The sequence below is a fragment of the Dicentrarchus labrax genome, unplaced genomic scaffold, assembly GCF_905237075.1.
Source record: "Dicentrarchus labrax unplaced genomic scaffold, dlabrax2021, whole genome shotgun sequence".
Lineage (NCBI taxonomy): Eukaryota > Metazoa > Chordata > Actinopteri > Moronidae > Dicentrarchus > Dicentrarchus labrax.
In genome coordinates, this window is record NW_026136715.1 from 20,172,592 (window position 1) to 20,195,022 (window position 22,431).

A 22,431-nucleotide genomic window follows, 5' to 3' on the forward strand; every position below is an offset into this window, starting at 1 on the left:
TTCACTGCTAAGGTCAGGCTCTAATCAGTCTAAATTGAGACTTGGGGCATGTAAAGGTCCTAAAAGGGGCCTGCATTGTGTGTGTGTGTGTGTGTGTGTGTGTGTGTGTGTGTGTGTGTGTGTGCGTGTGTGGGTATTCGTGTGTGCATGTGCAGACAGGTCCCAAACCAAATGCCCCCCTTTAACAGCACAGGCCATGTGTGTTAAAGACTAATGTCTCTCTGTTTGTCTGTATATAGCTATGTACCTGTCTTAATTCTTCCCCTCACTCCCTCCTCTCCTTTTGCATCTGTCACACTCCCTCCTCTCCTTTTGCATCTGTCATCCCACCTTGTAGTTTCCCTCCCTTTTTACCTTTTGCCTCTCCCCTCTTCCTCTGTTACTATTGGCTCAAAAGCAATAGATGCAAAAGAATATAATTTATTATTTATTATTATTATAATATAATTAAGAAGACGAACAAATATCTGCATCTGTGTCGGGGAGCATGAGAGAGTGGGCAGAATAAGGATCCACTTAAATAGACTCCCACAGTTCAAACAGGTGCCCTCCATCTGTGATTAGTGAGCTTCACCTAGAACACCCCTCTTCTTCCTCCTCATTCCCTTTCCTCTCTTTTATTTCTCTCCTTCCCTCTCTCTTTCCTGCCTTCCCATCTACTCGAGCTTCATCCATCTCTCTCCTTTTCTGTCTTTTCCTTTCCTCTCAACATGTATTCCTTCTTCTCCTCTGTTGCTCAATCTGCCTCATTTCTTATTCTTTCTTTTCTTTCTCTCTTTTACTCCTCCCATCCCTCCCCTACTTACATAACTCCAGCAGTTAGTGTGTTGACTCACTGAAAAATGTTTCTTCAGTTACTTCAGATCTCTTCTTTTCTTCTGGTGTACTTCCATTTATCATCTGTGTATTTTAGTTCATCTTATAAGGATACTTTAGTCACACAGGCTATATCTCTGCTTATTATGGGCAAACAGCATCTGAGTTTCTTTTTTCAAGATTTAATTGTGTTTAGGATTGTTTTTCTACATTTCTTACGACATGACACGTTATAAAGATACTGCAAAAATGCTACTCTGTCATTACATCATGTGTTTATTATTATAGATACCAAATTCTATCTCCAATATTTCCACTGAAGACAGAAATCATTTTTAAGAGACAGATCATTTTTATTACATCGCGTGTCCTCCCAAAAAAAGGAAAGTTTGACCGGCAACCAAAAGAAAATATTATTGCAACAAAGTAACAAAACACACAACTAACTGCATTCACACCAACATTATATATACTGTCAATGATTCACAGGGATTCAGGTACTAGACAGCAGATGGACAACAGCTTCTGGACCACACGAAACAAACAAACAGCCTGATGGGATGGTATAAGAAAACACGTATAACACAAACATATGACGTTAGTTGCTATGGTGATGTTATTGTATATTGTTTTATGCAATTATTTAATTCTAAGCTCCTCTGCACAAGGAGACTTCTTGTCCAGCAAGGAGCAACTTCACATCTGGTATTGTCCACTAAAATGACTACGTCTGCCTTCATGTTAGCAGCTGTATAAGGCTGTTAATTAACATCTGTTAGTTTTGTGTTTCCAAATTGCTAATATTTGCTAATTTGCAGTAAACAAAGTATGGGATGCGATGTCAATACGGAGTGGAATGGTATTAGTTTTGAAGGAATTAAGTATTGTAATATTGTAAGTATTGTAAGTGGTGATCCAACGGACTGACAAACTGACATTGCCACCCTGTAGCCCTGCAGCAGTGTGGCTAAAGAGTTCAAGTTTACTGTTGTGTAAATTATGGTGGTGGTGAAAACTGCAGCGCACTGAGCATTTAGGCAGTTGTCAGTTCTTCCTGGAATAAAGTTATGACTTCTTATTCTATTTCCTCAACTTGGAAGATGGAGGAGAGAATTATTACAGCTGTATTTGTGGTGGGATTTCTTCAATTTTATGACCCATCCCTAACAGCATATAAAGTTTCTGAAAAAAGCCAAATAATCCATGGAGGAAAGTGATGGAGGTCATGAGTCCTTCTGGTGTGTAACTTTACCTACATATATGTGCACTGGTAACATAAACTCTGGTGTAATGTTTAAAAAAGGAATCATTGTTGGCTTGTTAGTCTCCCTATTCCATCACATCCAAATAGCTGTCCAATAGCTTGCTAGCTGGCTCTCTTAAAGACAACATAATTTCAGGATTACGTTTTCCAGCTATGATCTGGGCCAAATGAAATTATGACAATAATAAAACAAAACACAAGTGATTGATGTTTAAAGATATCATTATCATCACATATGCTTGGCTCAAGACTGTGAGCTAAACTGCATTTCAGAAATAAAAGAAAATGCTTAAAAACAAATCACAAACAAACAAAAACCATAGAAATACCAGCACACAGTCTAAGACTGTAAACGTATTTGGCTCTGTCAAAACTGGGTCAGTAAATTCCCCTGCTCACAGAGGCAGCAGCTGTTGCAGAAGCATCTCAATTGATTTATTTTTTTCAATTGAAAGCGCTGTGTGTTTGCTGTTCATTCTTGCTGAATTGCTCCTTATGCAAAGGTTGCATGCAGCTTGTTCCAAGTCAGCTGGCTATTTGAAAAAAACATTTGAGTGGAACGTGAAGAAGGACCAAACAATATGTGGCCTTTATTTGAGATAAAATATAGCATACGTCCAGAAATCATATAATATATATTGTTACTGGGACACTTGATGGTTGAACAAAACCATTGTTAATGTTATTAGTAAGTATTTTCCTACTATTATACATCACAATGTCTGCTGTGAAAAATGTGTAAACAATAACCAGCAAAAAGAGAAACTGGGATTCTCATAATTACCACTTTTAGCTAACCTTTAGCTCAACAATGACAATGGTGGCTATTAAATATGTTAGTGTAGATGCTGCTTGCATCAGTTATATCAGAACTGGAGAGTATTTCATCATTGAAAGAACAACAACACTTAAGGCTTTTCTCGCATTTCTCCCAACTGAGAAGAGTTTGTCTACATCATATGGTTCGTTGATCTGATTGGTAGAAGATAGATGGTGATAGACAGACTGTTCATCCAACCACCTGGCAACAGTTTTTTTGAAAGTGTGCCTGTCCTTTTCCAAACAGTTTCCAACAAACCATCAGGCACAGTCAGGTTTACTTTTAGCCACAGTGGATGCTCTTCAGTAAAAAGTCTAGGCTTGATATAAATTCTGCTTTGGGAGTTTTTGCAGGTAATAAATATTGTTATACTAATATATTATACTCCATTGAAAAGTGTCAAAACTGTTACATCTGGAATCTCAGAGTTGTCCATTTGATGTAATGTAGTGGCCTTCTAACATGATGAATAAATAAATGACTGGGTGGTTCATACTGCTGCCAGTAAATAGCCACAACCACCTAGTCAGAGTGTATTTTGTCCTCCCCTGCCTACTTATTGTGTGGCTTCTGAAAATGACCAAGCTAACACTTACTGTTGATACTTTATTGTGCTACAATCTCATTCTATGATTTTTTGTAGCAAAGTGCTCTCTCTTCACTTATTCTATCTTTCCTTATTCACTTTGTCCTTAACTGTGTCTCCACTCATGTCAACTCCATTATCTGGGTTTCTACTCCTGTTGCCAAGAAAGATGAAACATTTATGAACCCTCAGGCACATACACAAACACCAGCTGTCTCCTTGCCTTTTGCCACAAAATGGTTCTCCATCCGCTATTTCTGCCCTTCACCTCCCACATTGTGAATTCATGAACTTCTGCCCTGCCATTCCCAATCACCACTCAAGGAGCAGCAGTCTGATTTGTCAAAGTGACGCAATGTCAAGATGCTGGTAAGTGGTCTTACGTTTCATCTGCACTGACAACTTGAAGAGCATAATGCAACCCCAGGAGTATCTTGTGAGCGCAAAGACGGTCCTTCACTCAGACAGTACAATTCAATCAGACAATTGGCCACAATTCTTAAACAGAGGGAATTCTGAGAAGCACTGCGCTCCTTTCAGAGTGAATTACAGTGTTCAAGAGTTTGGATGGTGAGACACAGACATAAAATGATCCTATGTGGGATTTTTAAGAGCAAGGACCATGTTTGAAACCCATATGAGTGTTGTCTGTGATTGGTAATGACATTGAGGAATTTAGTTAGAGAAAGGAGTAAAACGGAGCAAATTCATTTTGTGTAATCAGCCCAGCTCCTCATGTTCCTCTTACACTCTTGTGGTTAAAGAGGCATTTCTTCTCTCAGGTCATTTCCAGTTACCAGTACAATGCAGAGAACATTCATTCATAAGGACGATAAGATGGCTGGTGTTTTTACAGATTAATTAATTCAGCTCTTGAACACACACACTGCCTGTGGTCTCTTGTGCTGCTTTCCCACGTCTGTTTGTCCTTCAAAAGGATTTTGCATTCGGACAAGTGTTGTCCAATCATGAGCCACTGAGGGCTGAGAGCACTTCACTCCAACAAAAACACCAATCAGGGCAACTTCAGTCACAGGTGGTCATCTTGTGAAATAGTTTGGGGGGTTGTTCGCTTTTAATGAAATCCTTTGGAACTTTTTAGAATAACCAATGTCAATTCACTGTTATTACTTGTATAAATTATAATTGGACACTTAATTTGTAAAGCTTTCTTGTTTTTGGAAAATGATCCCATGGTTCAAATTACTGAGAAAAAAACACTAATTGTGATTTTAGTGTTACAACAGTACTTTTGATTAATGTGTTTTAAGCCGCACTTGGTTTGGTGAACGTATAATCAACATGTAAATAGAATAAATGCAACAAAGATAACATTTGTTATGTGATGTCATATATTTAAACTTGAAGGCTACAGTGTTTGAAATAAATGAACTTCATTTTCAAGCATTATAAGGATTATTCATTTTGATTCATAAACACCCCCATTCATCTTGTAATAATTTACACATGGTGTAGCATTAAATGAATGACACATTAACAGTGACAAACTACTCCAGTGGCCTACACACAGCAGTTTACATTCACTATATCAGATTTTTGTAAAGAGATCATATTTCTGACTCTCTGGCAATGGAACACAATGAAACCAGAGAATGGCAGATGGAAAAATCCTTTCAAACATGTTTGTCCTCTAAAAGATACAAAAAACATGTGCCTGAAGACAAGGACAAGTAGCAACATCTTTATTTCATCAGTAAGCATCAGTGTTTACTCGAAACACGATCTTAATTTCAAGAAGCACGATACCACTGGAATGAGAGGGAGGCTACTCATTGTCAGCGCTGTGGTCCCATTTGTCTACAGTAATTATACAAAGATATTTTGATTATTTTCTCAGTGAAATATTAATGTTTTAAATATTTAATGTAGCATTTTGAAGGCCCTTTCTAGAGGATTATAAGAAAATTACGACGGACCACATTACAAAAACATTTCTGAATGATCAGATATCTCTGTTATTCTTTAGTGGAAACATACATTTACAATTGCATATTTGAGGTTTTGTTGGCACATGCCTTATCTAAGATATAGCCAGAATATATCCATTAATAAGACATTTGATATCTAGTTTGAAAAGGACGCCGTCTTTACTTGGTTGGGAATCTCCAAGAAACTAATTATGCACCAAAAATATATTTAATTACAGTAAAAACCTATTCAAACATATTCATCCAAGGATATCCACTAACTGGGCCTTGCAATGGAGTGGTAAAAGCTAAGAAGAGGAATCAAACCAATCCTGTTGTGAGCACAAGATTAACTCTTTGTGTCACTCCACTGGTCTATCAGGACATGAGAAATATAAGTTCCTCCATGAAATGAGAACTTCAGGTGCACACAGGAGCCCCTTCCCTGACACAAACAAACCCTCAACACAGCTACAAGACACGCTGTCATCTCAAGCACCCAGCATTCCTTTAGCACTTGTGTCTCCCCACTTTCTGCCTCTCAGTCTACATGAAACATGTACGGGAGCCTCTTTCCTGGTACAAACAAGTGTTCCCCAAAGACCCGGGGTTGCAGTAACACTGACACCTTCAATGGCTCTCCCTCATCCTGCCGTGACCCCTGCGTTCACATGTAGGCTTGCTTGTGAATAGACGCACAGGGGAGGGGGTGTTGAGAAGGTACCCTACAACTTAATTAAACTACTGAACACATCCAATTGGCGCAAAAGGGGTTAAGAAAGGGCAAATATGCACAGGGTTCAGCAGGAGAAAGAAATTAAGCGATGAAGATGCATGTTTTCTTTTGTTTATTTTGTCTGTGCTATTGCATTCATGTATAGCCCATAAATACTAGAGATTCTCTTTACCTTGAAAAAGTCCGCTTGTGGCAAGTTTTGCTTGTATGGGTCTATGCCTACAACTTGGCTAATTCACCCAAAATACAAAGATACATGTTTTTGTAACTTGTGTCAGTGGTCAAAATGTTAATGATGTAGGTGCTAGGTGTCCTTCTATCTGCATATAAACGCATTATAATGTGTTACAATAATATTTATTATATGTTTAAATGCTGCTTAGTAATGAGGGGTTTAAAATAAAATGTTACCTTTCCGTTGTATCCTCTGTTAAAGTTTTTCAAAGCTACGCTCCTGAATGCACTTTACTTGATGTTGAGATGGTAGTATGAATCATGTGTAAGAGCATGCCTCTAAGTGCGCCTGGTTCAGAGAAAATCTGTTGTGCGTAAAGGAGGGGCAGGTCACTTGGAGCGCTACTGCTCCCTTTCTGCTGTAAAGGCGTGGAGTCTCTCTCTCTCTCTCTCTCTCTCTCTCTCTCTCTCTCTCTCTCTCTCTGGCTTAAACAGACTTCTGTTGGCAGCTGTTGGAAGTAAACCGAAGGAGCGTCAGGCTGTGGAGCGGAGTCAGTGAATCACCTCATCTGCCCGGGCAGAGCGGCAGTCACTTCGCGCAGAGGACACCCGGCTGCTCGGTCAAAGACCCTTTTACGCACCGAGCTACCTGAAAACGCAAATGTTGGCTTCGTGCGAAGAGGGATCCATCATTCCCCCCCTCTAAATTACCCTGGAATATTCTGTATGATATTTGGCAACACATTTTTAAATTATCAGTTAAAAGCCAGAGGACATCTCCTCGGCAGAATGAAGGGATTTACACCTTTCTTCAACATGATTCTTGTGGCGCTATTTGTCGCCACCGTCTCAGCGACCAAGTTAAATGTACCGCGGCTGAGACTGCCATACAAAGGTAAGGGCTCATCTATCTATCTATCTATCTATCTATCTATCTATCTATCTATCTATCTATGTTTACGCACATGCTCTCTATCATCTTTTTCTCTCGCGCATGCCCTACAGGTGGCATTAATTGGTGATCTTGGTGATTGGAGTCTTTTCTAAATCATTTATCTTAGTAATCCTGTGCATTTCCCTGCTGTAAACTAAACTTTTTCTTTATTTTTCTCAACAACAAAATAAACATATTCCCTTCGCGGTGGTCCGAGCTCCGAGCGTTAAATCCGGGTCGATGTTTTGGCTACCGTTTTGCGGGTTTATGTGTTTTAGGAGGCACGCATTCGTTAATTTGGTGGTTTCCAGGTTGGAACCGCTCTGCAGCGCAGGCGGGGTGTCCAGCCAGAGGAGATTTTGGCTGAGGTTCATCTCTCTGCGGTGGGATCCACCGGGGTGCGATCGTCTCATTATAAAAGTTTACGAGGTACGGCAACCGCAACGAAATACCCAGGAAGGATGTTAGATGTCTAATTATCGTATGGTTATAGCATTATCTCATTATAGGTCTCAAAGACTCATTATAAAGTAGGCTACCACAAATCTCATATATATATAGTATTGCTCGTATTCATTCATTAATATGGACGGTCATTTTGTCTGTTACACGGGGTTCTGTCCAGACCTTGATAATAACCTTTCACCCTTTAAACAAGCAGTTCCTTCTGTTCTCACCCGGAATGTTTATATGATTTTATTGCTTTATGATCATATGATTTTTGCTACGCACATGCTGAATGTTGAAATTAAATGTAACATCTTACCAAACTGAAACATTGCCTTATACAGTATCTTTTTGGCGAGTTCACACACAAAGCCCACTCTCCTCCTCTCCCCCCTCTGATCTAAGCCCTGTTGTTGGCTGTGACTCACTCAGTTTTAATGATAATAAGGCAGTAAAGGACCTGGTGTGTGTGTATGTGTGTGTGTGTGTGTGTGTGTGTGTTTAAGTGCTGTTGACTGTGTTGTGGCCAAACCATGCTCATTGTTTCGCTTCACTCTGGCTGGAGTGGGTCTGCAATCATCATCAGCGATAGATATCACACAGGATTTCCTCCTGTTCAGCTCCATGTTTTCAGGAGAAAAGTCACCATCTGAGCTTACTGGTCTTCCTGTTGGCTGGACTGGAAATACTCCACAGAGTGAGTGTGAGAGAGAGAGAGAGAGAGAGAGAGAGAGAGAGAGAGACTGATAAAGAAGTGAGGAGAACTACTGCAAAGGGTTTTTTCAAATACATATTGAGTCTACAAACAGAGGAGAATGCAGATGCACATACATACTTTAGGTGATTGTACTTTCTACATATAGTAATTCGTAGAATATGGCTGCTGCTCTATACTCTCTTAATAGGCCTATATGTTTGCCTTGTTAGTAGTGGGGCGTAAGAATGGAAATTATATGGGTTATTAGGTATTGTCCTTGTATCTGTCCTTAACATCATATCTTAAAAACTACCAGCCATGCTGATATAGATGGTCCTGCATAGGATGAACCCTAATGTTTCTGGTGACCCCTGACCTTTCCTCTAGTGACGCCTATCAGGTAAAAACTTCCCCTTGTGCTCAAGACAATATCAGAATCTAATGGACAAATCATTTCTGACATTTTCTGAGATCATGCATGCTCCCTAGAAGATGAAATGTTTTTTAACACTCTATGAGCTTTTCTTGCACCCTTAGGCTGAAATATAAACAAAAGATATCTCATAATGGGTAGATTGCCATGAAATTTCCTGAGCATATTGATGCTGTCATGGGAATTAACCCTTTTACTTTGTTTGACCCCGTCATCTTCCTCTTGTGTGTGAGATGTAAAGCAATTAACATCATTGCAGTTACATTTTTATTACATCCAACAAAGTCAATTGAATAAACATGAGACACTTGGTATTTCTCCATCCGAATTTGATGTTTTGTAACTGCATAATATCTTGAGAGTTAATCTTCATTACGGCACTTTATTTCAGAAAAGTCATTGGATATTTGTCAGGATTTAATAAAATTAAAACATTGACTTTACTGAATTATATTTTTAGTCTTTAAGAGATAGCATCTAGAAAATCCTGCACCACAATTGAGGAGAAGATGCAGAGTGGAGGGAAGTTCTGTTACTCAGCAATCAAAGCCATGCCCTGGGCAAACACCAGAAGTGGAAAATAGCAGTGCCCAAGATTGAGTCATTGTGTTTTACTCATGTAGAGCCCTTCCTTCAAAGTATTACATAGATCCATTTTCACTTTGGTGCAGCAATAAACAGCACCATATAAAACCAGTTTTTCTCCATTACTTGCCATCGAAAAACACTCAACTCTCATTGACTTTCAAGCATTATGAGGAGTGTGGGAAGAAACTCAGCCTATAAGATTCTCATTAGTAACCAACCAGTTTCTTGCTTCCTGTCTAGATGACCTCACATTTGACCTCACAGTTTAACCCTTTTACATAATTTCCCTTTGACTCTGAAGTCTCTCTTTTGCTTGTTTGAATCTCAACGGTAAATCTTTCCATACGTCGCTGTGTCTCATCTTTTCACTCTGGGGTCTAATTTCTCACTCCTCAGTGTTCTGTCTATCCACTCTGTTTGTGTGTCTCTTCCTCTATCAACCCCTCTCTCATTATAACCCGGAGAACCCCAGAGGGTGTTTGTATTCCCAGGAGGATGTAGAGGTAATTTAGCGACAGGAAAAGCTGTCATTATCTCATTTCAATCAATTAGTGGGTAGAAGTTCAAGCAGGAGGAGGTCATTTTTACCTCCAAGCTATTTAAGTTCTCTTCTCCTCTCTTCTCCTTTTTTATGTTAACTTCAGACATCCCAGACAGCACTGATTTAGTGATTTGCAGGTAAAAATCACTGGGCTAAAATGTAGTTAAAGAGTGAATCTGTTTAAACAACCTTATGTCAGTGTGAACTAGGTCCTAATTACTCAGAATACACTCATTAAATGCTGTTGAAACAAGTCTAATATGTAACCTAGATGTCTGAAAAATCAACTCTTCCACCAACTTTTGACAATTTAGCAAATTAGCAAATCAATCCTTTTTGATAATTAGTTTTAATTTTCTCTTCCTTATAATCTTCACTGAGGGATGCTGTATTTATCTAACAATAATATGTTGTAGTGAAAATCCTAGTTCATCATTTTTAAAGTGTGTGAGAGAAAAGTGTGTGTGTTGGTGTGTGTGTGTCTTACGAGGTGACATTGAGGCGTCGATGTATGTGATGTGTGTGTGTGTGTTTGGCTGGACTCCCAGCCCTCTGCCAAGCATCTATACCAACCTCCCATCATGCATCTCTCTGTGCCTTTTGTCTCTGTACGTCTTTCATTTGTCTTCCTCTCTCTTCAGTCTGCCTGCTTCATTTATTCATTTGAATTCTGTGTCCATTTGTGTGCAACACACACTGACTTTAGACACACACACTCTGTCTAATACAATATTCACTTTGTCTCGCCAAAGGCAGGGGGGCACTTGAGAACATCAATGCACACGTCAGCGTCCTATTTTGATCAGATTGCATTAGTTCTCAGAGCAGAGGGTTCTGTTTGTTTTCGCGTACAGCCTGTGAATTAATTAGTTTGTTTTCTCAGTTGGCGTTGGCCAGATGCATACATACAGACGGGTGTTAGTTGTTCTTAGGCGGAGCGAGGTAATCTGTCACCAGGAGTCTGTTGGAGACTCCGGAGCTGCTGGAATGTAGGGCGTCTCTCATCCTTTAATTTTCAGCTCTTTTCCTCTCTTTCTCCATTCTTTTTCATCTTTCTTTCCATTTCACATCTATCACTCCCTCCCTGTTCCATGTAATAGCTCGTTCATTGCAGTCTTCCTCTTTCCTTTTTGTCCCTGTGTTCAATTTAAGTGCTCCCAGGCCTCTGGACCGATCTAATACCCTGCAAGGGAGAGAAAAAGAGGAAACAAAGGAGAGAACTTGAAGGTTTAGTGACGAAGCCAACTGGCTTGTCAGACACATGGTTTTTTACTAGGATGAGGTTCAGCTCTAGGAAATATTGGAAAGAAGAGAGGGTTTTAGAGGTTTTAATGTTTTAGTAATGGTTGACATGTGTTTAAATTTGAAATGTTTGTGTAAATTCTTCACATATAGTCAAGAGAGTTTTTAGCCTGCAGGCTTAATAACCAGTATTTAAAGTTTACAATATATGAACATTAGTCCAAATAGTTAAATATAAGAAAGAAAATGTCAAAAGCGTAAGAAACAGTCCTTTTATAAAACCATGGTCCAGGTGAAAGTTGTAATCCTACCTTGATTTCAACTGTAAAATCCACTTTTGTAACAAAGAGATGGATTTAAATAAGTTAAAACAGTAGTTGATAAGATTTGTGTCCCAAACTTATCCACTGGAACACCATTATAATGGGTTAGACATTAGGGTTAGGGTTAAGGGTTATTAATGACATTTAATAAATATGCCTTGTTTTAGTTACCATATATCATGGTGGTGTGTATTATGTGAAAGATAATACCCGACTAGTTATACGTCCATGAATGTAATGTACGACATGCTAATATCATGGCCAACAAAATGCTGTATAATCAAATTTAAAAGATCAGTTTTTCATTCATATATCCATCCATCCATCTATCCAGTTATACCTGCTTATCCTTTAGAGGGTCACAGATGCAAACTTTAGACAGTTAGGCACCAGCTGGCTGGGGGATTCTTGTTGTTGTTATAGTCATATAGAGTAAGAGACCAAGCTTGAAAGCAGTTGTCTCATGCTAAAAACAATATTAAATGAAAAGCATTATTATACAGGATTATTAATTTGAGAGCACAACTGTTAACTGTGATAAACAGTGGCTAAGGCAATATAACAGACAACAGTATTGTATTTGTATTTTTCATTATTTGTATTTTTCAATGCTGGGGATTGTTCATGGTATAAGAGGAATAACCCACTCTAACCCATGCGTTTATTAGAAAAAAAACATGTCACATTAATATTAAATACCTACGAAACCTTTGCATTTGCTTACTTAATTGAGTGAGTGAACTATAATAAATCCAGGTGATTTCTTTCTCATAAAAGACATTTTTATTCATATTTTTGATTAAATAACATTTTAAGACTGGTCACATGCAGAAATTATGTTTTTTTTTTTTACTTTGTACTTTCAACTGTCATATGAAAGTGGCACAAAAGGGCTTTTGTCCGGTCCATGAAAATCATGTTTAGTTTGGAGGCTACAGAGACACTGCAGAGAGGGTTTCTGTCTGGTATGTAGAGCTGCTGACAGGGGAAACACACTTCATGTTTCTGACACCATGGGCATGATGTAGAACGAGTGTGTGTGTGATAGAGAAAAGAGAAAGGCACAGTGAGTATTTTGGCTATAGATATCTGTGTGTGCTGAAGTGTTAGTCAGTAGGCGTTTTTGATCTATAAAGCATTTATGTGTGTCTGTGTAGGTGTTACTGTGTAGGTGTGGAAATGTGTGTAGCTGTGTATGTGTGTGTGGGTGAAACAAAAAGATGTACTGCTTCTGATGTAGACATCTGTGTGTACTCAACCATTAGAGAGAGAGAGAGTGTGTATTGTGTGTGTGTGTGTGTGTGTGTGTGTGTGTGTGTGTGTGTGTGTGTGTGTGTGTGTGTGTGTGTGATTGTGTGTTTGTGATACAAACGGAGGGAGAAATCACATCAGATGTAGACATCTGTGTATCTTAAGGTGTCACTCGTGTGTCGTGTCAACAGCATTGTGTGACCACCCTCAGATGGCGGCCTGGCTAGATCACAGACAACACACAGATGGAGGAATTAGAGGGGAGGGGAGAGAGAATTGACAGTGTGTGAGACGGGGAGCTGGAAAAAAGATTGAGATGAACACAGGCATCAGATCAGAGAGTACAGATGGCGTGGAAGCTGGGGTGAGAAGAGAAAAAGTACCTGGGCGCCTGTTTGAGGGGAAAGAAGAGTGAGTGAAAGCAAAAAAAAAATGAATAAAGAAAGAGTTATGGCAGAAATCCAGAACTCATACATCAGAACGGCACGAGGAGGTCGAAGATAAGAAAACTTTTGTGTAAGAAATCCCTCATAAACACTGTTGATGAAAATAGTTTCTGTTGGCTGAGACTGAATCACAACCTCATGTCAATAAAGAATAACCCCACTGTTGACTGTTCCTATTGTTTCTCCTGTTTAATGCAGCCATTTATGAAATTAGATCAAAGGTGAGGCTGAGTCTCATTTCTTGGCAGAGCAGATTTGAAATGAACCTGGAACAGTTTGGCAAGTGTTTAATCACCATCAACAGAAAGTAGAAGCAGGATTCTTGGAGGCCAGTGAACACAGTTGTATTATAGTTATCAGGGAGATGATGGAGACATTGCACAGTGCCTTTTTTGATATAGGTAAGAACATTTCCAAGAAATAAATGATCTTTTGAGTTAACAAATAATATTAAACCATAGCCATAGAAAATATTTGTTTCTTTGCAGTTGGTAAAATATATTAAACTGGTAACCACAGCAACAGTTTCTGCTTTGTGGTAAATAAATAGTCAACTGTCAGTGGGGAAACTGATCTAATCGTGGGGAAAACTAAAAAGAAAAAAGTAGTTTGATTGATGACTTGATAACAGCTTCTTTATACCACAAGTGACCGAATGTTTGAACTGTCTGAATTGTTGGAACTTATTCAACGAGAAACCATGTAAAATTACGTATATAAGCTAAGACTAATGTCTAAGAGTTATGTCTTTCTCTCAGTGCCTTGTGGAGACAAAAGTGGTCAAAGGATGAAGCTGGCAATAGTCTTTATTTTCTAATTGTCAAATGTCATGAAAACACCAAACCCAACAATGCACTGATCCTGCTCAGTATTGTCTGTGTTCGCAAAGCCTGATATAGCCTATTCCTGTTTTCTATTGACCTCGAACTATTGTAGTTCCAAGTCAGTTCCAAATGTGCATTAATCCACAGCAAAATAGTTGTTTGGTAAATTTAGTCTAAGTTTCTCTGGACTGAGCACCAAATAAAAGTTGTGTTGTTTTACATAGTCCTAGTGCATCTTTACGATATAGCTAAACTCTGAAAACATCTGTTGTACAAAGAATAAATGGTAAGGCTGGACTGCCTGTAGATAAACACCTACTAGCCACTCTTGGGAAATAAACCCTTACCCTAACCCTGTAACACCCCACCACGCCCCTTAAGTCCAAGGACAGACTGAGGACCCTGCTGGATTCGAACAGCTTAGTATTTCTGCAAAACATGTCAAGATAAACACTGCATTGATACCCATTAAAGGTCAGTGCACACAGGCCTCTACCAGGCTCAACTGCCTGAACCAGGACTGCACTGAGAATTAAAACATGTGCCCCTAATGCTGGCATGAATCACCGGGTTGAAAGATGAATGAAAAAAGTGGAATGCCTGTAAAAGAGAGGAAACATCAATGAATTTCAAAGAACCAAGTTAAAAGAGGACAGAGCATAAAGAGAGGGAAGGAATGAATGAAAGATCTGCTAATGTGGGGAGATAACAAATGATGGATCCATGAAAGAGTGAATGCAAAAGAAAGAGTGGAAAAGGATGAATGAAGAGAGGAAAAAGCGAGCATTAGACGGAGATGGAAATACCAGAGCAGGGCAGATAAAAAGAGGTCATGGTACCATGGTGGAGAGAGATAAATGGATGAAAAAAGGCTGAGAAAATGAAAAGGAAAGGAAAAGACAGGAGGTTGAAAGAGTGGAGAGAAAGATGAAGAAGGTGGAAGAAAGGCAGATAGATTGATAAAAGGAAGAGAGAGGCTAACCTGAGGGCTGAAAGACACTGGTCCCTTTGAGAAGCAAAGGTTGAAGGTTGAAGTCCCAACAATGTGGCTTTGACCATCTGTCATGTAGATTAGTCTATAAGTACTCCACTTACACACCGGAATTATGGGCGATCTGTGTGTGTGTCTCACATAGCCGGAGTATCCTGTATCGCTCTCCTTTTGAAATATTTTAACATGTCCAAGTTAAAGAATAGTGTGTGTGTGTGTGTGTGTGTGTGTGTGTGTGTGTGTGTGTCTGCATATGTGCAAAGAGGCCAGCCAAAACCAACCACAGTGTCCACAGCAATGGCCGTTGTTTTAACATGAGCGTTACAAATCACAGCAGTGGATGTTCACCAAGGGGGGTTCAAGTCCTGAAAAACCATTTATCTAAAGTTTCTACACTCTGCCACACCCTGAGGACTGAACACACACACAGCAGCTCTCCTCCCTGCGGTCCTTCGAGAGGTCTGAGCCACCCTCTGCTCTGGTACCTATTTGATCCTCTCTGTTCTGGTCTGTACTGGTCTTTTCTTCATTCTCTTTGTTTCTCCATGTTGTATCTCTGTTGTCAATTATCTAACATAGGCAGAATGAGAGAAAAGTAACCATTAAAACAGTCTACAGCCATGCTAGCATCTCAAGTTTACACTTTTAGCATGTTAGCATGCTTACATTTGCAAATTACCGCTAAACACAGTACAGCAAAGGCTAATTCGAATGTTAATAGGTGTTTGGTTATAAACCAAAATATTGGACAAATTTAGATTTTCACCTGATGATGCTGCCAGGTTGAAAAGTGAAGTAGTCATGTCAAGTTATTGCAACTCATCTGGGAGGATACATCGATGTATCAGATGTCATAGCAATCAATCCAATAGTCCAAACCACAAATGTTAACCTCATGATAGCACTAGAGGAAATGCCATGTGAAATGTGTTCAGTTAAAATCTTACAGGTTGGCGGGTTGCCATTACAGGTCCCCCAAAATCTAATCCCAAAGCCAGAATAGTGAGAGACTTGGTCTTGTTTCACCAAATGTGCAACATGCAAGTTGGGATTTCGTCATGAGATCATTTTCTTATTGCTCATTTTGATACGGTTTGCTTATCAGAGCAAGCACCATTCTTGCAACACGTGGGTGTGTGCTGCATTGCTCGCAAATTGTGAAAACAAGCCCCTGGTTTGTAAATTTGTTGACTGTGATCTTGATTGTCTCTAACTTGCCAACAAGAACGATTGAACGACCTTAAAAGCACCAATAATTTAAAATCTGTGCAAATTCAGTGTAAAAGTTGCCTGGCTGCATGCTATACGTGTCCACCCAAAGCTTTTAATACTTTCAACAAATCACAGTCTCATAATAACATCTTGTGAAAACTTTGTGCTCACTTGGACAAATGTTGAACTTGGCCTCCTCCTGTAAGTCACCATCCGCCAACTGCATGCTGGGTCATGCTGTTGAAAGGACAGAGGCCTTGCCAGTGTTTTATAGTAAATCTTATTGTTCCAACTTGAGAAAGAAACCTCCCACCACCCCCTTTCTCTATCTGATAGATAAACATCCTCAGCTCTGCTCAAGTATTTTTCTACAGGAGACATTAAAGGATTACCAGGCATTACATATAGTGCAGCTGGACCTTCCTGCAGAGAGCAGTAAGCGCACAAAAAACAGAAACAAAAAAAAAACACAGAAACACACACAGAAACCTGTGCAAAGACAAAGAAAGTTCTTCTTATCTTCTAATGTCAATTCAGTGTCCTACCATTTGGCACTATGGCTGAGAACCAATGCACAGTGATAGAGAAACAGGCCAGAGGTGATGGGAACCCTGTTTAAAGCAGAATAAGAGACATTACATGTCACACACATGGAGGTGCTGCGCCCCCCGACACGGAAACAAACACACCCTCTCTTGCAGCAATCAATTAGTTCCACTGGAGCTGCTGACAAGAAGAGCAGAGTACAAGGGACTCCACTGTGGACTGACGTGTCTATTAGACAGCAGCCAGAAAACACAAACACACGCAAACATCACAGATAACTGATACCAGAGGAAAAGCCCTGTTCAGTGCATGCATATTTGAGTGCATCTGTATTTTTTTTTTTATGTTAACTAACAAAGAGTGCCAAATAACGGTGACTATATTTGCTTTTTTCCACTCTTTAATTAATAACTTTTTCACTGTAATTGTTTATGTTAATGTGAATTATTTATCCTCTTCTCTGTGTTACAGAATCTTCATTATTGCAGTTCTTGGTTTAAAACTAATACTTGTTTAATGTCGAAATGTTCTACAAAATAACCAAAACAAACCAAAAAAACATGTGATTTTATTGTAAAATAATGAAAATAGTAATAGTAATTTGTTTTGGTTTAGAAGAATTGACGTACGTAGAGAATTTAATGTGTGCCTGCACTCAGTTAACAAAGTGTGATGAAGGCCAGCAGAGAGTTGGCGGAACTGTTTGTGCTGAAACCCGACAGCCAAAGGAGAAAATTATAGAGAGTTGAGGCCTTGGATGAAGAATGGAAGGATGCGAGTAAAATGATAAAAGAATGACGTTAAAGGAGAGAATGAGGGAGAGAAATAACACTGGTCTTTCTTTCAAGAGAAATATACTGTAGCATGGGTAGGACTGATGAAGTGAAACAGTAAGGATGAGGAAGAAGTGAGGAGGGAGGATGACAGATTTCTGAGGCAAAGGGAGGAAGGGTGAGATTAAGAAAGGAAAGTAACAAGGGTAAGCAAAAGAACAGAGGAAAGCTTGAGTTAAGAGAAGTGAGGTTTGTAATGGATCATTTCGGAGATGAAATGAGAGAGATGTGTGTGGTACGGGTGAGTAATGGAGTAAGAGTGGATTTAAAAATGGGAGGAAAAAAGATGAAAGAGGACAAAAGAGAAAGATGTATAGCGGGAATGAAAGTGGCCGTCAGGGAGCGTTGAAGATAAAGAGAGAAAGAATGGAGGGAGAGATGATGACATGAGGGAGGAAGGGAGGCCGAGGGGGGTGAGGGTTGATGAGAATCGAGGGTGATGAGGTAACACCCTGCGCTGTGTTTTGATTGGCCCGGCAGGGAAGATCGGGTAACAGGATCTCTGAGAGGCATCCTTAGATGGCCAAGAGAGAAGCTTTGAATTTAGTTCGGTAGTGTGTGTGTGTGTGTGTGTGTGTGTGTGTGTGTGTGTGTGTGTGTGTGTGTGTGTGTGTGAGAGAGAGAGAGAGAAAAAAGGAAAGAAAAGAAGGTAATAACACTACAGAGTTTCTGTGTGTGCGCTCCCTCCTTGGTGCTCATCTCGCTTCTCATGCTTTAATTACATGATCAAGTGTGTTAAAAATGCGAGCTGTGCGGGCAAGATGACATCTCCAGTGAGGAGCAGCAACAGGTTGGCAGGAAATCCCAGGATTTATTCTGTCATGAGTTATCAGGCCTGTGGTCTCTCTGCCAGGACAATGAAAACAGATATGTGGAGGTCTGTTAGCTGTGAAGTAGCTGTGCTGCAACTGCAACTATAACACACCCGCAAACACGACTAATATATGTAATCAACAATGTTCTCTTGAATACAGACACATTGTAAGAAACACCACAAAAGATGCTCTTACAATGTATTTCTTATATACCTAACATCAGAAATAAACACCAGATTCTCAGCGTAGGAAAGATAACAATCATCAATTCATAATAAAATTCATGTGAGAGTTATATGTGAACTTTGCCATTCTGTCACCATCACTCTGAGAGGCTGCAGCTGTGCCTTCCTTCATCTGCCGCTGTTTTCTTTTACACAAGAGATAGGAAGAGAGAGTTTTCATTTAGACATTTAGAAAGGTAATCCAATATGTTTGTGATCCTGATATGCTATTTAATCCTGCCCTGGTGACATATTTCACTGTGGTGACATAAAGAAATATTTTCCAGAAGTGAGATGTTGGGGAAGCTGAGAAAACAGAACTGTCCCAGTTAAGTTGGTATCTTTAGTTACCATAGTTACGGTGGTTAGAAGAGGTTACATGAAAGGTTGACCTCAAAGCCATTTAGATATGACAGGGATTTGAAATATGAAACTGAGGAATCTAGGAAGTCTACAGCCATCAGCATGCTAGCATAACAACATTTGATAATCAGCCATAAACACAAAGTACAGGCGGCGTCTGTGTGGAATGATTGTAGCCTAATGATTATTCGTTGTCGAGTTATTTTACTCAAAACCAAAAATGTCACACTCATGGCAATGCTACTTGAAAAGTCAGGTAATCTCCAGAGTTTATTTATTGTCTGTGAACCATGAATGTCTGCAAAACTTTGTTCCAGTCCCCATAAATGTTTAGATAATTCACTGAATAAGTAAAAATTTTGACCTGCTGAAGGCAACTTCATACTTTGCGGAACATAAATATATGTATGTTCCATAATGATTGCAATTTTTCCAGCCCTAATACACATCTCACAAAGAACCATGCGAAGAGGCAATATAAAGAGGATGAGAGGGAATGAGACCTGGGCGAGGAGGAGGAGGAGGAGGAGGAGGAGGAGGAGGAGGAGCACTGTGAGATGACTTTTTGTGCATGCGGCAGATTCCAGAAATACTTGGCACACAGCAACAATATACAGCTAGATCTAATGATACCCTGGGAAGTCTGTCAGCGGTGTAATGAGTCTAATGGGTCTTTATTTGCATGTGAGTGTATGTGTTTGTGTGTCAGAGCTCGTGAAAACAAAATGTCAAACAGCAATATTTAGAGATGGAGACTGATGGTGAGTTTTGTCAGCTGAGGTGGGAATAGGTGTGATTGAATCAGGGACTTGTTGATTTATGATGGTGTGTGTGTGTGTTGTTTCTGGCATGCATTTTGTAGCACAGGGGGTTTAATAGGGGGTCTAATAGGCTTCAGATGTGTCCCCCTCTCTCACTGAGCCAACAGTAACACTGATACTATTGTGTGCGCGTGTGTGTGCCCACATACATCCATATGTGTATGTGTGTCTGCAGCTTAACATAGCTTACACTCTGCCGTTGCCCAATTTGTACTTTAGAGATGTCAGCAGGAGATCTGGAAGCAAACATTTTTTCATTCTCTGTCTGATTCTTTTTAAATCCCTTTCTTCTGTTTCTCCTCTTTAACCCCCTTTCACTCTTGTTTCCAGTCCTGTCAGTACTAATCTTATTTTTAACCAAGTTGTTGCCCCTTTGCCCTTTATTACCAAATGCAAAATTGCTCTCGAGCGGTAATGCTGCCATCTGTTTCATCATACTAGATGTTTTCTTTTTCATCTTTAATCAGAAGTTTGATTACATTTCAGTGGTTCTTGGGTGATGAAAGGAGCATGCAAGCTCCCACATCAAACACAAATATGCAAATAAGCAAATAGTCTTTCAAGAGCAGTAGTAGACCTTACAGTCCACATGCCTCCCTCGCAGATTTGACTGACACCAGGGAATCCTGACTAAGCAGAACATTGACAATGTAAACAAATCTCAGAAGAGATTATTGCATATGTAACTTTGAAGTGGCTGAGACTGCACGATGCCATAGCTGAGGTTTGACACATACAGTGAAACCAGATGCTCTCTCGCGTGTCGCTCTGGTTTTGGCACGGCTGCTGTTTGTCAATGCAGCGTTGGCTGGCTGCCCTTAGGGAAACAAGACACATTGGAGACAGATGTAAAAGTTTCCCTATGGATGCTGTGAGGAATTATAGGCTCTTGAGACACAAGATGGATAAAAAGAGAGACAAGAGATAAAGATGCAGCAGCAGAGGGAGGAGAGACTGGAAGACGGATGGACAGACATGAGAGATGAAATTGAAGACAGGTTTAGAAGTGACTTCAAGAGAGGAAAAATGACACCAGAGAGGAAGTTAAAGATGGATAGGCAGAAGAGTTGGAGCGTGATGGAGAGTGGAGAGAAGTTGAATGGATAGGTGGAAGAGATGTGAAGCTGGATAGACAGCAGGAGTGAGAGAGGTTGGTGAGAGGTGAGACAGTGGTGTGGTTTCCACAGTGAGGCGATGAGCTGCTGGAGTGATAACAAGCAACAGATGGAAGCTGTTAGCTCACCTTTCCCCTCTCTCTGTGGGTGTGTGTGGTATTTATGTGCTTAAATTTTTGGTGTAATTTGAGGGAGATTTGTGTATACGGAGTGATTTACAAGAGGTGGAAAGAAAGAAGAGAAAGAGACATCAAACAGGAATCTGCTTCCAGGCCTGAGCGTGTTTATGAGTGTGTGTATACAGCATATGGGGAGACACAAAATGAAATGAACTACACTGTGCAAAAAAATGCGTGTGTAGGACAATGAGAATCTGATATATACTTCATTTTATGGATGAAAGTTCCGGTAACTGCAATACACAGAACCAAGCACCCTTGTGTTTAAAGACGAACACCATTTAGCCTAAAGCTCCACTGTGTCTAAGAACACCTTTACAGAGCTGCTAGCATTGCTGTAGACTTTTTAAGTCTTATTTCATTTTTGCACCTGCCACTTAAGATACATATAAGCCACTGCAGGCATGATGTTGCTTCAAAGAGTCGGAATGAGCTGTATATTTGTCATTTCTGTGACTCTCTCAGACAATGTGGAAGAAACTTTAAAGCTCAGTAAAAAGAAATGTCAAGAGCACTGAGCCAGGTTAACTTACTGTGCACAAAATTTGATAATCATGCCCTAATAACCTGACAGTATCCATCTTCTGCAATCTTTCCTGTCAAAACAAAGAGGTGTGCCATGAACATTACATCTTGCCCCAATACCTACAGTATCAGTTAAAGGTCTCAGCACACACCACAAGTTATTCTTCATCACTCACTCTCCAGCCGAAGGTCATCTCAACGCTCAGAGCCAGGAGGAAAAAGTTGAACTTGTGGAGACAGACAGTCATCAGCTGACGATTGTAGAGCTGCCTGCATGTTTGGCTGATAAACTGTGTCATGATAACGCATATTAGACCTTCCCGCTGAAATATCTGGCCTCTACACGTCTACTGTCAGTGCTCATATTTGATTTGTGCTACGTGGTGAGTTTTGTTTAAGTCGGTTTGCAGTAGCAGTGTAACTTTTTTTGCTTTTCATCAAAAAATGCCAATAACATTTAGCTAATTTTGTCATAAATAACCAATATATTCAAACACTGAGAAAATAAAACCTTTGGTATGAAAATTCATATCATGCAAAAGCACAGAGCTTCAGTATTTAATGTAAAACAGTTCCAATGCTTATCTTCTTTGCTCTCCTCATCATATTTTTTCTCTGCCTGCCATGTCAGTCCCAATAAATCCATCAGACGTTAACCACACTGTCTCTCTGTCTTGTGGCTTTCTCTGCCTGCCTCTCTTCCTACTCATTATTTTCTTACTTTTACCAGCTGCTAAAAGCCACAAGACCCCCCCCA

The 22,431-nt window shown here is 39.8% G+C and overlaps 1 protein-coding gene across 2 annotated transcripts in view; it reads left to right on the forward strand.

Annotated features, from left to right (window-relative positions):
* Positions 1 to 6,776: 6,776 nt before the first annotated feature.
* sema3bl (sema domain, immunoglobulin domain (Ig), short basic domain, secreted, (semaphorin) 3bl) overlaps positions 6,777 to 22,431 on the forward strand; it is a 63,324-nt gene continuing 47,669 nt past the window's right edge. The window contains exon 1 of one of the 2 annotated variants that reach the window (XM_051424469.1): positions 6,777 to 7,219. In XM_051424469.1, the coding sequence (XP_051280429.1) occupies positions 7,051 to 7,219 (169 nt within the window). In that variant the 5' untranslated portion in view covers positions 6,777 to 7,050. The remainder of the gene's footprint in view (positions 7,220 to 22,431) is intronic. The other variant, XM_051424468.1, reaches the window with a different exon arrangement.